This window comes from Pelmatolapia mariae, linkage group LG4 (assembly GCF_036321145.2).
Source record: "Pelmatolapia mariae isolate MD_Pm_ZW linkage group LG4, Pm_UMD_F_2, whole genome shotgun sequence".
Lineage (NCBI taxonomy): Eukaryota > Metazoa > Chordata > Actinopteri > Cichliformes > Cichlidae > Pelmatolapia > Pelmatolapia mariae.
The window spans coordinates 2,859,248-2,875,779 of NC_086230.1; the positions used below are offsets into that span (position 1 = coordinate 2,859,248).

At 42.3% G+C, this 16,532-nt stretch overlaps 2 protein-coding genes across 2 annotated transcripts; both read left to right on the forward strand.

Annotated features, from left to right (window-relative positions):
• The first annotated feature begins 6,100 nt into the window (after window positions 1-6,100).
• hoxb6a (homeobox B6a) lies at window positions 6,101-8,595 on the forward strand. The gene is made up of 2 exons (XM_063471147.1): window positions 6,101-6,674; window positions 8,315-8,595. The coding sequence occupies exons 1-2, from the start codon at window positions 6,101-6,103 to the stop codon at window positions 8,593-8,595; spliced, it is 855 nt and encodes a 284-aa protein (XP_063327217.1).
• A 4,314-nt stretch (window positions 8,596-12,909) lies between these two features.
• Window positions 12,910-15,143, forward strand: hoxb5a (homeobox B5a). The gene is made up of 2 exons (XM_063471146.1): window positions 12,910-13,591; window positions 14,896-15,143. Exons 1-2 carry the CDS (start codon window positions 12,910-12,912, stop codon window positions 15,141-15,143), a joined length of 930 nt encoding a protein of 309 aa, XP_063327216.1.
• The last annotated feature ends 1,389 nt before the right edge of the window (window positions 15,144-16,532 follow it).

Genomic DNA, 16,532 nt, shown 5'->3' on the forward strand with positions numbered 1-16,532 from the left:
TTTCCTGTAAAGCTGTGATCACACAGCTCTGGGAGCAACGGTTATAGACAGACACAATCCGGAGGCTGTTTGTGTTCGACGGCAGTCCTCACAATGAAGCTTCAGAGCAGCCCAGAGTCCGCACTTAACAAGACACTCTGGTGCCATCTAGTGTTCCGTTAACAACAATACCAAAGAACACATAGACACACACACAGGTTTTTCTTTCTCAAGACTCGGAAACACAAGTTATACATCCCTGGGTCAGTGTTAATGGGATTTACAAAAACCATGCCCGCAATTTTACTAATGTATTACCTCTGGAAAAATAATACAAGGTCAACCCCAGCGAGTGGCGCAAAAAGCTTTTGTGTGCTTTCACAAGAGTGTATGCTGAAGGATTTTTTTCTTTGTCTTTGATGTAGGGTTGGAAAGGTCGACTTGTAGCACTGAGGTAGAGAAACGGGTGTTTCTCTCCGTCCTGCTTTGTTTCCAAGGTTAGGCTGGCTGCTGTTACACTGGTGAATGAAACGTGGAGAAAACCGTGTGTGTACAAAATCCCAGAAGAATGATGTGCTTGTGTGTGTGCGTGTTTGCGCGTGCGCACAAGCACTGGATGTGCTCAAGGAAAAGTAATTCTGGATGCAAAATTTATGCTGATTGGTCAGGAGGGCTGTTTCAGAATAGAGCGGCAAGCAGGGAATGTGAGTGCATGTGCTTCACCGTGTTCGTGTGTGTGTAAGCATATTAATTCGTCCTTGCTTTGTGGTTTTATCACTTGCGCTTATCTGTAAATCTGTTGTGCAGCCCCCCTCAGATATATGTTTCCAGTTGTGAACGTGTGTGTAATCATCTGAAAGACCCTCATGGAGGGAAAACTATGGCGTTCTGTTTAATTTATGACTTTAGCATAGTCTCACTTTAAATTGAGTATTCAACTTCAGAGTATTGAGATCAGATAGAACATTTGTTTTCCCTTCACCTATTTGTGGTCTGCGCAGCGGATAAATACCTCGACAGGATTTTCTGTGCAGTTAGAATAACGATTACCAGGATGATAGTACCAGAAGATAAATTATTATTATTATTATTATTATTATTATTATTCGTCTGACCAAATAATGTCGAACAACACAGTTTGAATAATCAAGCTCGAGTCTTCTTATTTAGCCGAAAAATATGCGGCTCTTTCTGATGCTGCATTCACCCACCCGTTAAACTTTAACTGGTCCCGAGGCCTTTTGTGGCTGAGGGCTCGCGTCCACCGGTAATAGTCCGGTGAACTGACCTGGAGCGCGTGCTCACAGTACCCTGAAGGACGCGGCGAGTCGACTCGCGCTGCCTGGAAACGATTAATATATTAAACAAGAGAAAGTACTAGTCAGGCAGTTTTGGGGAGTTTGTCATTAACTGGTGCAGCAGAAGAGGTCTCTCTCTCGCGCGCACACACACACACACACACACACACACACACACACACACACACACACACACACACACACACACACATACACACACACACACACAGCGAGAGAATTAGCAATAGAAACTCTATGTATCTAAACTCTGAACACATGAACTTTTTATCTCCAAGCATCGCAACTTCTGGAATCTTCTATACGATCCTAAGAGCGAAAGTGTTCTACTTGTGTCAGAAAATGTCCCCGTTTTTTCTGACATGGGCAAAACCCATAAAATATCTAAATGAATGACATTATAACAGACCACCTACTTAACATGTCTGCTCTGCCAGACAAGGGCCAGTCTGATGCGCGAAGAGTTTTGAACTCCTTTTTGTAAATAACTCGTACTAAAATGCCACATAAGAGTAATTTAGTAGGATAAGCAGTGAATTTTTAATTTCATAGACGGTTAATTATTTAACCCGTGAAATGCACTCGATCCTATCACTGCCACGGCTGAAATAAACCACAGGTGAGCTGCACAGTGCTCGTTACTTGTGCGGAGAACAGCACATTTGTTCATCTGCTGTTTTGCTGCGGGCCTGTTTTTCAGTTCGTAGCCATTCCTCGGACTTTACAAGGAGTCATAAAAAGTCATAAAACCATAAAAGTCCTGAGTTCTCTCTTTCTCCTTCGCACATACCCCCCCCCCCCCCCCCCCCCCCCACACACACACACACACACGCAAAAGGTGAAAGGGACCCATAAAGCCATAAAGCAGCCGCCTGACTCTTTCAGCTTTAATTGTCGATAATCTCTGAAGTTTCCCGGATTCCTGGAGTTCCTTCAGCGCCTCTCGGCTGTTTACTCTGAAGCTGCACCAGTAAGATTTACTGTGCAGGAATACAGCAGGCTTAAAACGCATATCCGTTTAGAAAAAAGATGGGATTTGTAATTGTCATCCAACCAATTTTTAACGTGGGAGAATGTCCCAGAATATTAACTTTTTTCTTTCTTTGTTTTCTGATATAATCTAGACAATTCCATCTCTCTACAGTTTCTATTAATTTGTGTCATTATGATTCATATACTTATAACAGATTTCGCTTCTTGTCATTACCCTGTTATTAGTGTTGGACCAGTGATAAAAACTTAATAACTATATAGCTAATGACTGGAAGGCTGTTAGCCTACTGATTTTGGGGTGCTTAAAGCAGCTAACAGGCCATCCGAGGTAGCTTATATTATTTTTGGTCTTTTAAGTCTCCCATTTTGTATTGTAGTTACTCGAATAAATAATTCGTTGAACTGCGGCACAAAGGTCTAGCACACCCAATGTCATGGTAATGCTCTCAGCAGCGTCGGTACACAGCCCCGTTCCCTTTTTTTCAATACTGGTGGACGGCAAGTTAAAGTTTGGTAGACTTCAATATCGCCATCGACACAAGGAAATATCAGGCAGTAAAACACAACAAAGCATAAGGTCATGTGACATAAAATGTGACTTCTTTACTAGCTTTAAAGCAGACTATGTCCTTCTGCTATTCCTTTATGTCCACCCCACTCCTCTCCCTGACACACACTCACACCGGGACCAACCATCCGGTTCTCAAATAGCAAAAAGTTTCCAAAGTTTAGGTCGTTTTTTTCTTTGCTCTGCTCTTTCGTGCCGTCTGCCACTCGCTTCTCCCAAATTGCAATTGCATCTGCAATGACACATAAATATATGTCCATTAGCAACATGGAGGACAATGTCATCATGCAGTGTTGCCTATGAATATTTCCATGCAGTCACATGATATAAGATGATAAGATGATGATATTTCATGTTGCTTTTCCAGCATTAAAACCAAACTACAAGCTCGTGAGATCTCCTCTGAAGTTATTCTTAAAATGTTACATGAATCTATACTTTAAATAAACTGCTAATCTCTGCAAAATTGTCATATAAAATACATAGATGCTTCGTAACAAAACTTTCGGTATGTTACTATACCAACACTTCAATTGGCTTGACAATATTCTTAGCTTAAGCAGAGCTGTACCTCGAATCAGGAAAAGCTATGATTCTGCCTTTATATTATTATTATCATTATTATTATTATTTGTATTTTTCAAAGTTCTTTTTTTCATATTTACTCTGTGGGCTGCTGCTGGTATAGGCCTACCACAGATATAATACCAAAGCCACAATCACGTTAATACCGTGCTAATGCAAATAGGCTGTATATATAATAATAGTATTACCGTCCTGTGTGTGTCCCAGGCTGTAGGCCATGCCTGTCCTGTCCCGACTGTTAGTGCTCATTAATGATTACACCACAGTCAGCTCCAACACAATGCTGTTGCTTCCCGTTCCCACAAAGCGGGGAGGAAACGGAGCGTCCTGCCAACAAGAGAGAGCGAGAAAGAGAGAGAGCGAGAGGTCAAAATAAAAGTTCAGAAGACAGATTCTCCATCAGTCTGTGTAATCCTGCATAGAACGCGCGGCTCGGGGATTAAATTTCATATTTGTCCTCCTACGACGAACAGTATTACTTTAAAACGAAGAGATGGAGGAACTGATGAAGTGGGGAGGTGAAGTAAAAGTAAAAATAGGCTTTGTGTCGATCGGTAGTCAAACTGTCTACAGTTTGGCCATTCAGACAAGTCAGAGCCTGTAGAGGAAGCACAGAAAGACACCGAGAGGGGGGGGGGACTTATTTATGACTGCGGTTATTTTACGACCTCAGCGACACATATTCCGTTTGTGACCGCGAATGAAAAGCACGCCGAAATACCCCCACCCACCACCCAGCTCGACCCTATTTATTCTCCTCTCTAATTTTGAAGAAGGAAAGGGAGGTTCTAATGTTTCTTTGCAAAAAGAGTGCAAAATGTGTGTGTGTAAATTTAGTTTTTATTATTCTAAGGGATGATAATAATAATTTGTGACTAGTGTAGCCATTAGCTATGTTTTTTTTCTTTTACATTTATAATTATCGTTCTACATTTATAATTATAGTTCCATATAGTGTAAAACTGAGAAAAAATATAACTGAATTTTACAGTAGTAATGCAGTATGTTTTTTGTTAGTGGTAAAACTAACAAATCTATAATAACGGCGTTTTTGTTGTTGTTTGTTGGTTGTTTTTTTATTCTAAGACTTCATTCTAATTGTTTTTTTTAAACAATGCAATATATTTGGGTTCAATATAAACATGGACGTGATGGCCATGTATATATTGAAAGAGCTTCAGGCGCGTGGGTCTAATGAGTGTCAAGATGACGCTAAGAAAAAAAGCAGAAAGAAAAAAATACTTCTTTTCTTTTTCCTGTTTTACATTTCAGGCTAATCAGTGTCACCGGAGAAGAAAAAAGGAAAATAATAAATCACTGCACACATTGATCAAACCCAGCACACTCTGGCACAGTATACGAGTTACATTGAATAGTGACTGAATAGTCTTATGGTACTCATATAGCAGCATATATATATATATATATATATATATATATATATATATATATATATATATATATATATATATATATATATATATATCAGACCAGGGTTTCCCGGGTTATCTTTCAGTAATATGACATTTCTAACTATCAGATTATGTGCCGAAAATCCCTTCCAAATTACTAAATTAGTCTTCTGCTTGAGAAAATAGCAGCCTGCGATAGGAGTAGGACACACACACTGACCAAAGAGGGGACATAAACTACCCAATCACCAGATATACCAATTGCAAATATACAACACTCCAATTACATGGCCCATATTATATAGTAGGCTGAATCTAATACTAGCATCACACATACTGCACCATACACAAGACGCGCGCACGTTCCCGGCTGTGATTTACGCTCCACAAATTCATTTTAATGCGGTCGGTATTATCTCCAAAGCGCCGGGAAACATATTTTATTATTCGGTTGCCTTCACTCCCAACCCCAAGGGGAAAACGCGCATACGTGTGAGAGCTGCTGGTTTTTATGGGTCCAACAACAGACGGAGGAAGACACACGGGGAGAGAAAAGAATCAATTTAACGCGCCGAGGATTCCGGTGTGATTGCGCAATGTCACCGGGAACAGAAGGAAGATTAGAAAGAGAGATTAGATACGAATTAAAAAGGAAAGAAAGAAAGAGAGCGTGTTTGTGTGTGGTGGTGGGGGGTGTATTCGGTAGTTCCCAGACCTCCTCCTCTTCCTCTTCTTCTTCCTCTCCAACGAAAGGAAAAGAGCGAACGAATGCCAGGCACAGACGCGTCCCATTGGTCAGTTCGAGGTCAGCTGGTGTCTGCCCCCCAACCCCCCACCCCGATACCCCTTCTCGCCCCGTCCCGTGTTCTCCGATCGCATATACACACGGAGAGGTTCTCTCTGTTGCCCCCCACCCTCCACACGCCCCTCCGTCCCACACTGGCACTCAGCCCACCTAATACACCCCCCCCCCCTCCTCCCAATCTGCGATACACTAAGTGATAGCGGCAGCCCGTCGGACTGTCGGCTATAAAACACAACAAATCATAAAGTGCAGGCAGGGGAAGGCAGAGGAAGCAGGACGGGAGGGAGAACCGTTAGCTGCTAGCCGTTAGCCTCTGCCTACTCCTCCTCCTTCTCCTGCTTCATCGAGTGAACGTTGTTATTGTGTTTGTTTCGTGCCCTCCTGTCCTCCCCTCTCCTCTTCTCCTCTTTTCCTGCTTCTCCTCTTTTTCTTCTTTCTCCTGATGAATTCCTATTTTGTCAACTCCTCTTTCCCGGTGACGCTACCGGGAACGGGTGGAAGCGGGCAGGCGGCGGCAGCAGAGTCGTTTTTGGGTCAGATACCTCTCTACTCATCGGGATACGCCGCCGACCACCCGCTTAGGCACTACCCGGGGGCAGCAGCCGTTACCGCAGCCGTGGCATACAGCTCCGGCGGACCCGGCGCACACCAGGACAAACCGTACCCGGCATCCACCTACTACCAGCAGGCGGCCAATGGAGCATATACCGGACACCGAGCGACAGCAGCAGCGGCGGGGGTCGGCGTTGGGGGCGCGACCGGAACCGGTGCCTGCGACTACGCCACGGCAGCGGCGGCAGCGGCGGCCGCAGCTGCAGCCACGAGTTTCTACAGGGATAAGGAACACCCGTGCGCTCTGGAGGAGCATCAGCTCGCGCTCAGTCAGGACGGCGTGCAGCGTAAAACAGAATGCGTAGGGCTCAGTGCAAAGGGGCTATTCGGAGAAACGATGGAAGACAAACAGTCGGCGTCAGTGCCCATTTATCCATGGATGCAGCGGATGAACGCCTGCAACGGTGAGTGTCTTCTTCTTCCTCTTCCTCTCTTTCTTGCATATTTTATGATCCCAGTCATAAAAATGACGTTTGTTTCCTCTGTCAGCCTGTGTTAGATTTCCTTTCCTTTTTCCCTCCTCCTGCCACAGAAGCTGCTTTATGATCCCCGTTTGTTGACCTGTCAGTCCGTCATGTGCGCTGTATTTTATTGTCCGTCATAAAACGGGTTTGTTTGCATTGCGGCTCCTTTTACTGTAGCCTGTGTGACCCGCGACGATGCTACCAAGTAAAGCGAAGTGTGGGGGAAAACAAGGAGCAGATAAAAAATTAATGATGTAGATAGAGAGGAAATACAGAGATAAGTCAAAATATCCACACTCTATTAGTCATTCGTTTATTCAAATGTGTCTGAATAGTTCATCTCTTTTATTTTTGAAAACACTTTTCTTCTCAGACATACTCTGCTTTGAGACATGACCAATAGGATGCGATAAACACTGTTTTGTTTTTGCAAACGTTTCTTTTCTGTGCTGATAAAGATATATCACATTTCCTGTTGCTATTATTGGTTTTGACCTTTTCTATCTTATCGTTTATTGAGCCTCCGGAGTTAACTTTGCAGCGTAGACAGTGTTATTCACTGTTGATTCAAATCCTATATAGATATAGCCTAAAGGCTCCTAAGTTTAAAGTGAAAGTGAGGCAAACCGTGGCGGAAATAATGTGAAATAGTTTCATTTAGCCGGCTCTCCTAAAAGTTTGTGCTTTTACACTCTTGCATGATTTAACCTAAAGTGTTAAACACTGTCCTGTGCTGCAAACCATCCTTAAGAGAGAAAAACGGCCTGTTGAGGGTAGAATGAGTAATAGCAGATGATGCAGAGCTAGTGTTTTATAAAGCCCTGCAGGACACTCCGAGTTATGACAGATGAGGTGGTAACATACTTCGCCGCAAATAAATATATATGGAGAAAAACAAAGAGCGGGCTATAAATGACAGTTAAAGGTGCAAATAGTAGCCAGAGAGGGAGGAGAGTTATTTATGGTCATTTGGATTTAGATATGAATAGCTTGTGGCATGCAATCCATGCTCTTACTTTCAAATCAATACATGAACTGAAGTTGCTTTAATTGCCTTATTAGTGAAGATCGGTGTATATAACCCACAACGGAAATTTTTTTTTCTGAATTTACTGCTACTTACCACCAGCAACATTATATAACATAGTTATTCTCCGTGTTTCATAAACCATGACTTTCAACTTTTCTGTAGAATGATTGTTATTGTTTTTAATTAAACAAAATAAAAAATCCAAGTTTTCACTTTTCACAAAGCCAAAAATAATCTGCGGCTTCGCAGTCAGAGTAAGTAAACATTTTACTAAAACAATGTTAAATTCACATTAAAACAGTGTCCTTAAGGGATGGCGCACATTGTTAGATGGCAGCCATCGTCTGCATTGTTCTTTAATGTGTACATTACTAATTCTTAATTTAAGCGGGGGGCAAAATAGCCTAGATAATACTAAACAGGCACTGTTGTCGAAACTTATAGAATAGAATAGAATAGAATAGAATATGCATGTGATGAACTTTTCTGGTAACTTTTTCTTAACAGAATAGTTAACGCCTCAGTGTTGTTATCTTTCCTTGCCTCTCAGGGACCTTCAGTAGCCCCGGGAGACGCGGTCGGCAGACGTACACCCGCTACCAGACGCTCGAGCTGGAGAAGGAGTTTCACTTCAACCGGTACCTCACGCGGCGACGTCGGATCGAGATTGCGCACGCGCTGTGCCTCACGGAGCGACAGATTAAAATATGGTTCCAGAACCGGAGGATGAAGTGGAAGAAGGAGAACAAGCTGATCAACTCCTCTTCTACATCCTCTTCTTCTTCCTCTACGGCGAACGGTGCAGATGAAGAGGAGAAACGGACTGAGTAAAACAGGACCAAAAATAAACTAATGTAAGACACGTAAAAGGAAGGGCAGAATAAAAGAGAAGACATGCTGATTAATCTCATGCCTCCAAGTTTTTCAAGAGCACCCCCCCCCCCCCCCGCATTTTTTTTCTCTCTCTCTGTTTTTTTTTCACCTGAGCAGTGGTGAAACAACGGAATGGGGGATTTATTTTTATCCCTCTTACATCAACTCTTTCTGTAGGCTGTACTTGAGTGGTCTGATATTTGGTAATAATTTGTAAAACACTCTATAGCAAGGGTTATGTAACTATGGAAAGGGACAGATACGATAAAACCTGGGAGGGGAAAGGAACATGGCGTTAAATTAAAGAATACAATAGATGAATGAAAACTTTTTTTAAAGGCCACCAACACAAGGCCACGAGTAGTTTTGAAACACAATTTATTGCTGCATTCCGCCTACCGATTTTTTTACTGTACTTTTTTATGGCTATGCATATTTAATTTATTTTTTATTCTTTCAAAGACATCATGTAAGGCACTTGTTTTAGGGTTTATAACTTGTTTTGGGGGCTTTAGAACTTGACTTCCGGCTGTTTCCTTCCCGATTTTGTTTCTTATTATTTGTAAATGTGTGTAGCCTTTAATACCTTTAAGTACACGTGCAAGTATGCTCTGCATATACACGAAGGGAGGAAAAACTATTGGAGGTATGTATGTCTTATGGTGTTCATATTTAAACTGTACAGAAATAAGCAAGGGGAAAACGCCTTGTATGGTGAAAATAATGTAACTACGGTTGCGGGGAAATTTTCAATATCGGGAAACCTGTTGAAGCTTAGGGTGGGGTTGCGGTTGTTAACCTACTGATGTTATTCGCCAAACTACCTAAAAACATTCAGGAAAGTGTATATTTTATCGATTTTTACATGTTTTGGTTATGTGTTATTGTCAAGTAATTATATATACTACCTATGACAAATGTTCAATAAAATGTAAAGGAATTTATGGAGAAAGGTTATTTTTATAACGGGGATAGGGTGTGTTTGTGTGTGTGTCTTGGGGCATGAAATGAATTTTCATTTATTCTAATATTAATTAACGCGCAGTAAAGGTTGGTCAAACTCAACATTACTGGATTTGAGATTGGTTTATTTTATGATTTAGAGGACAACTTTAACACGCTTGAGCCTTTTAGCCTCTTACTGGTGTTAAACGCGAGGCTGCGGCCCAACAGGCGCACGCGACGATCTGGAAGGAAAGCGACGAGGAGAGTGAGCTGTTGTTGGCGGACTCAAACTAAATGATGACCAGAGCGAGGCAGAGAAAGTTGACCTCTCCTCGAGCCCTGCAGCCAGACACGTTACACATAGACACACACTTCACGCAGACAAAGTGGACAATGTCCTCGTGACCTTTTAACTCTGCTTGTCCCCTGAGTGACCGGCGCGTTGTATCCATCTTGGAAGTTTCACTGATGCGGATGCAAACACACACACACAACCACACACACACACTGCACATTAGCTTATTTTATGAAACATGAAAACCATAAAGACAAATATAGTCTAAATCAGAGTTACTTTAGAATGATTTCATTTGCCGGCTTTTCATTCGGAACATTCGAGATATATTTCTGAATGTTCGAGTTATGGGTATAATAACACACATAATAAGCATAACAGAGGACAGATATTTATTTATTTATTATTTGACGGTCTTAAGTCATACCAAGGAAGTACTGTTATTATAGCATGTATCTAACGCATGCAGATTTTAAGTTTAGAAATAAAATCCTGTTGGAATACTGCCAAGACAAAGATGGCATAAGCTGGTAGTAAACAATTAATAAGCACACCTAGAAAAACCAGCCTCGCCTTTGTGCGAGGCGAAGAACTAAAGATTTCACACAATTTAATTAATGATACTTTTAGTTATATTATGTTTGAATTTAATACTTTGAGAGACAAACTGGGAATATAGTGAGACTCGCAATGAAATTACCTCAAGAGAAAATCTATTAAAGCGTATTCTGCAGCACAGACATATGCAGTGTACTTTGGTTTCTTTTTGTGTTGTGGATATGACTCGATTGGCGATTTCGTTCCCATTTTGCATCAGTTGTATGACTACGTGCTGGCAGATGTTCTATGTTAAACACAGTGGAAATGGTTTTACTGTGAATCAGGGGGTCGTCTTTACATATTGCACATACGTGCTTGGTGTTTAACATATTTTAAGGAGAAAAAAACGAAGAGGAAATGTTTCATGTTGTTTTGTTCTTTCTATCTCTACTGAAAGCTGTTCTCTATTGAAAGTCTCAATTTTGAAGAAGAAAAATAGTTGCTGTTTTTTTGTTTATTTGTCTGTTTAAGACAACTGAGCATTAGTTAGAAAGAGTTTGTCTTAGACCACAATCTATAATTGGTTAAAATATCAAAATCTCCAAAAATGAAGCATATTGAAATCTGCGTGGCTCTTTGAATGAGATTATTAGAATAAAAGGAACTGCATCTATGCGCAGGCACTGGTTGCAAAATGTGCTCTAATCTGGATTCATACCTTAAATTCTGACCCTCCTTTATTCTTACTCAGAATGCGACAAAATCAATATAACATAAAGTAAACGCAAAACATGTACAGCTCAAGAGATAGGTAGGTTGAGCGAAAGAAAAGAGATGGATGGATGGACGGACGGACGGATAGTTTTATTCTATGCTAAAACTGAATGATGATTGTCTTCAAACTGGCCTTATTGAAATATTTAAATGTTTTTCGTTCAGTGAGCTCTTTCATGGAGCAAATTCAGTGCGATTGTGCTGATCTATAAATGCCAAAGGCAGTGTGCTGAGAGGAGTGTGACAGCTGGGTCTTTTGTGGCTTTAAACCCCATGTTGCTGTTATGTGTGCTTGCCCGTGTGTTTTAAATGTGCCTGCTACTTTGTAATATTCAAGATGAATCCCATTCCAACTGCTGGTTTCTTTAGCCGACACTCTGAAATGTGGCCTGCAAACTGCACACATTTCCCCACTGAGTACATCCATTTGTATCATTTCACACATACACACAAAGCTCTGGAATTCTTCATCTGTCGCCTGTTCTAGCTGCTGTGCCGGAGTTACAACAAAGCGTGTACACCCGAGTGCACACTGAGGCCTACTTCAAACACGCAAACGCTTAGACACACACAAGCACTCCCGCGGCTGAAATGCATCCAAACCCGGGAATCAACAAATCATAAATCAGCAGATTTCCATCCAGTGTGGACGTCACAGATCAGGTTTAACATTCCTCGTCTGCAGCTGCAAGGGAGGCTTGCAGTAAGAAAGAAAGAATGTACAGTCGCAGGCCAGTCGAATTTTCATAACTCAAACATTTTTTGTAGTGTTGACTGTTTAGTTTGATCTGTGATGTATTTATTTATTTATTTGTTTATTTTTGCCTAATTGTTGTGATATTTTGCACTATATTTCCCACTGGTGTTTTGTACCTGTGCCTGAAGTTGAGGTACAAACAATTAGTGCAGCAAGGTGAAACACTGCATAACACAAAAAACACGTGTATTTTATCGGTAAGACCGCTTTCTGGCAGAACTCCGGGATAGATATCAACAGCTCTCAGATGTATGTGGAGAAAGGCTAGTTACTATTTTTTTTTTACCATCGCGTTCATTATTAACGTTTGATTTTATGGTTCTTACGGCTCTTAATTGCGAGACTACGCAAAAAGTCAATTAACAGAGCTGAGTGACGAACACACACACACAATGTTTTTTTTTTTTTTTTTTATCTAGCAGCTGTCTTAGACTCTTTTGAAGTGTGTCCTTTCTCCCTTAACACTTCTTTCTGTGCAATAAATTATATCTGCAGTAGGTGGCGCTCTGAGCTCACCCCCGACACCTCTAGCAATAAAGAGAGAGAGAGACGGAGAGAAAGAGAGGGAGAGCTTCCCCCGCCCAATCTTTATCATTTGAAACCTCAGAGCATAAATTACCTCTCTAAAGTCATCGGCGAGAATTTACGACTGGTCAACAAAAGCACGTGACCGTCCCCCTCCTCCTCCCTCACTACGTGTGTGTCTCTCTCTCCTCCCTCGCCTCACCCCTCACCTCCCCCATCACACACACACCCCTCCATCCAACACACACACACCACCCCACCCCCATATTTGGACGGCGCATACATAGCTAAAAACGAAGTACAGTGCAACGCCATAATTCACTAATACATCATAAATCGTTGAAAGTACCAGCGTTATAACGACCCAGAGAAATCTAACAAATCAAGCGCCCCTTAGTACTCAACTATAAACCTGCAACTCTCTAAAACAACCTAAATGAGCTCTTATTTTGTAAACTCGTTCTCGGGGCGCTACCCAAATGGCCCCGAATATCAACTGCTAAATTATGGAGGCAGCAGCGGCGCAATGAACGGCGGGACGTACAGGGATTCTTCCTCCGCCACCATGCACCCTGCGACGGGCTCTTACGGCTACAGCTACAATGGCATGGACCTGACCGTCACTAACCGGGGAGGGGGAACCAACAGTACCGCCAACGCTGGAGGACACTTCGGGGGCGGCTCAGTTGGTGGGGACTCGCGGGGTTTCGGCTCCCCGGCCCCGGACAGGGGCTTCAGACAACCATCTAGCTGCTCCCTCGCCTCTGCGGCGGACTCCCTGCTGTCACCCGGCAACGAAAGCACAAAACTGGGCGCCCGGAGTTCGTCTCCTCGCTCGGATCAAGCAGGAAGCGGTAATCTCAGCTCACCAAACCTGTCCTCCGCCTCCTCCACCGGCGGTGGCGGCACAGTGCAGCGTTTCACCGAACTGGATGACGCGTCACCAGAGACCGAGGACTTGCAGCATAACCGGGACACCAGTCACGCCAGCAATCCGCCACCCAGGACCGGGCATAAGCAGGAGGGCGGTCCGACGGGATCAGCCGCTGGCAACACTGGCAGTGAGGCGCAGACACCACAGATATTCCCCTGGATGAGAAAGCTACACATTAGTCATGGTACACATTGCTCTTGTGTTTACAACTTATTTACCATGTATCCTAGAAGTTTCAGGCGATAACATTCATATGGCTGGTTCAGCAGAATAGCCTCCGTGTTGACACATGGGACTGGTAACAGTTTAGTGCTTGTTGTACCTATATCGGGGCTTCTTAAAATACGCATTAATGATTGTGCAGAATTATTGCTGCTTTGATCTGTGTAAAGTGGATGCTCGAGAACAGCAGGAAGATACCCAATTAGCCACGGTTCTTCGTTTTTCTCTGCACCCTACCAGACTTTTTTCTACTGCGTCAATTTCATATTTTCATGTGGCAGTCAGAAATCAGTTGTCAAGATTATGAATCTGAAAGGAATGCCATTTAATTGTGCGCATTGGGTTAATGTTGATGCTTTCATTTTAAATTATGTATTCATGTTTTAAATACTGATATGAAGATCTAAAAAGCAGTACACCCCAGAAAACGTCTTAGTAGAAAATTCCCATTACATTTTCGTGTTTTAGAAGTCAGGAACACCGGACAATTGCCCCTTCTGTCTCCTCTTTTTTTTTTTTTTATTTTAGCAAATTCCACAAAAGCGTCATAAATCTGTCAGGGGAGAGACGAAGGGAAGAAAAACTCAACAGGGCTGGGAAGCTGCAGACAGAGCCGGGCAAAGAAAGAAAAAAGAAGCAGAAAGTGAGGCCAGGAAGGCTTTGGAAGCGGCTTGCTCCTTTGAAAAGTGAAGCTTTATTACGGGTGGGAACTTTATTAGAAAGGTGAGGTAGAGGACGGGGCAATAAAACCCTGAAGGGTGTAAAAAATGGGGCATATAGAGAGGTGATGGTGAAGACGGGTGGTTAAAAAGGGAAAAAAAAGTAATGTGACAGATAAAAGCAAATGTTTTAACGCAGGCTGTGGAGTGGAAATAGCAGAAATAAAATGTGTCAAGAAAGGTTGTGGTTAGGATGATGGACACTTTTACTCGCTGTAGGGCTGCCTTTACGCTCGGTGATTTTGATAAAACAGTAAGTTTAATTCTTTGTGTATGCGTGGGGGCGTTAGAGGTTGATACAATAAAACAAACACCTGTGGCTCCAGTCTATGAGAATCCTTTGACTCATAGAAAACATCACCCTAACAGAGGCGTTCGTGACTTCAGATTGATATTTTCAAGTAGTTCTCTTATACTGGAGTGTACTTTAGAGCGCTGTAAAATACTGACTATATATTGCGCACTCTATTTTTGGACTCAATAACAGCCCGTTTCTGTCGCGTGTTGGCGCATCTTTAAAAGCCCTTTGTCCTCTCATCACCCTCAGATATGACGGGCCCCGACGGGAAACGGGCACGGACGGCGTACACCCGCTATCAGACTCTCGAGCTGGAGAAGGAGTTCCACTTCAACCGGTACCTCACGCGGCGGAGGCGGATAGAGATCGCGCACGCACTCTGCCTCACGGAGCGGCAGATTAAAATCTGGTTTCAGAACCGGAGGATGAAGTGGAAGAAGGACAACAAATTGAAAAGCATGAGCCTCGCCACTGCTGGCAGCGCCTTCCAACCCTAGAAATATCTTTGTTTTAAACCAGAATCTATCTTCGTCCATCTCTTTAGAGATGATACTACCATGTACACGCTTCCCTGGTGGAGGGAAAAAACAAACCAGAAATAAAGAAAACTTGAAGAAAACAACAAAAGAGAGGCCAGCAAAAGAAGAAGCCGAAGAAAAAATATTCCAAAATGTAATCAGAAACACTTAAGAGTACTGTACAGCAGCGCAGCACTTTTCATTTGTTTGGTATGTCGGTCTTTGGTGTTTTAGGGCAACGTAAAAAAATCATGACTGTGGTACTTGCTCTTGTAACAAAAAAGTGTTTCTTTATGTTGTCCTCTTTTAAAAAAGGAGGAGAGTCACGGATAAATATGCTACCTACCTTATGTCCTACTTACAACATTGCTACCTACCTATTGTTTAATGTCTACGTATCGTTTTATGTGTCAAGTGTGAATTTTTGTAACTGACCAAGTGCTTTCTAGAAAAGTTAGCATGTGAGCGTTTATTGTAAGTTATTTACATCCAGTAAGGCACGTATACCCTCGCCTACCCCAAACCCACTATACTCGCTGTCTTACCATTAAATTCTGCGCTATTTTGAAGCAGAAAAGGTGTGTGTGTGTGTGCGCGCGCGCGCGTGTGTACGTGTGTGCGTGTGTACGAGTTTGAAACTTAAAATAAATCACTTTGCCTGTATCTGTTTATCCATCCAAAAAGTTGTGTACAGCTCTACTATTCAAAAAAGCGGAACTGTATTATATTGTTATTATAATTGTAATTATCGGTTCTATGCTTCTCAAATGATGTATATAGATATATATATATTGACATTTTTAAATGTGACCAGTTGGCTATTTGTAGGTGCAGTGTGCGAGTTCGTGTTTATATGAGTGTGTGTGTATGGCTAATGGCTACCGTCCTTTAAGGCCTGTAACCTGTCTGCCAGTGAGCTTTTTGTATTTGTTTGTAGCTTCAAGTAAAAAAACAAAAAAAGCAAACAAGAAACCCAATAAAGTTCATTGTACTCATTAAACAGAAAGACTGAAGCAACTGCTAATAATAGAAACAGTCCCACAAACAGCTTAAGGGGAGTCTAGATTGATACCGGCTTTTTGTGTGTGTGTGTGTGTGTGTGTGTGTGTGTGTGTGTGTGTGTGTGTGTGTGTGTGTGTGCGTGTGTGTGTTTGTATAACATACTGAAGAAGTGATTCGAACATATATCGTTTTTGCATATTACCTCATCTATACCATATTTATATCATATATCTTTATGCAAATCTGGGGCTTTGGTTGGCATCAGTTGCCAAACACTGGTGGCTGTGGCTCCTCCAAACTGCACGCGGAAGTCTTCTTTGGCAAGATACCGAACACCAAATTGCTCTCTTTGCATATCCATAGGTG

Coding starts and splice junctions, on each gene's coding strand:
- hoxb6a (XM_063471147.1), top strand. CDS start 6,101: ATGAATTCCTATTTTGTCAACTCCTCTTTCCCGGTGACGCTACCGGGA. Junction 6,675..8,314: donor GCGGATGAACGCCTGCAACG/GTGAGTGTCTTC, acceptor CTTGCCTCTCAG/GGACCTTCAGTAGCCCCGGG.
- hoxb5a (XM_063471146.1), top strand. CDS start 12,910: ATGAGCTCTTATTTTGTAAACTCGTTCTCGGGGCGCTACCCAAATGGC. Junction 13,592..14,895: donor AAAGCTACACATTAGTCATG/GTACACATTGCT, acceptor CATCACCCTCAG/ATATGACGGGCCCCGACGGG.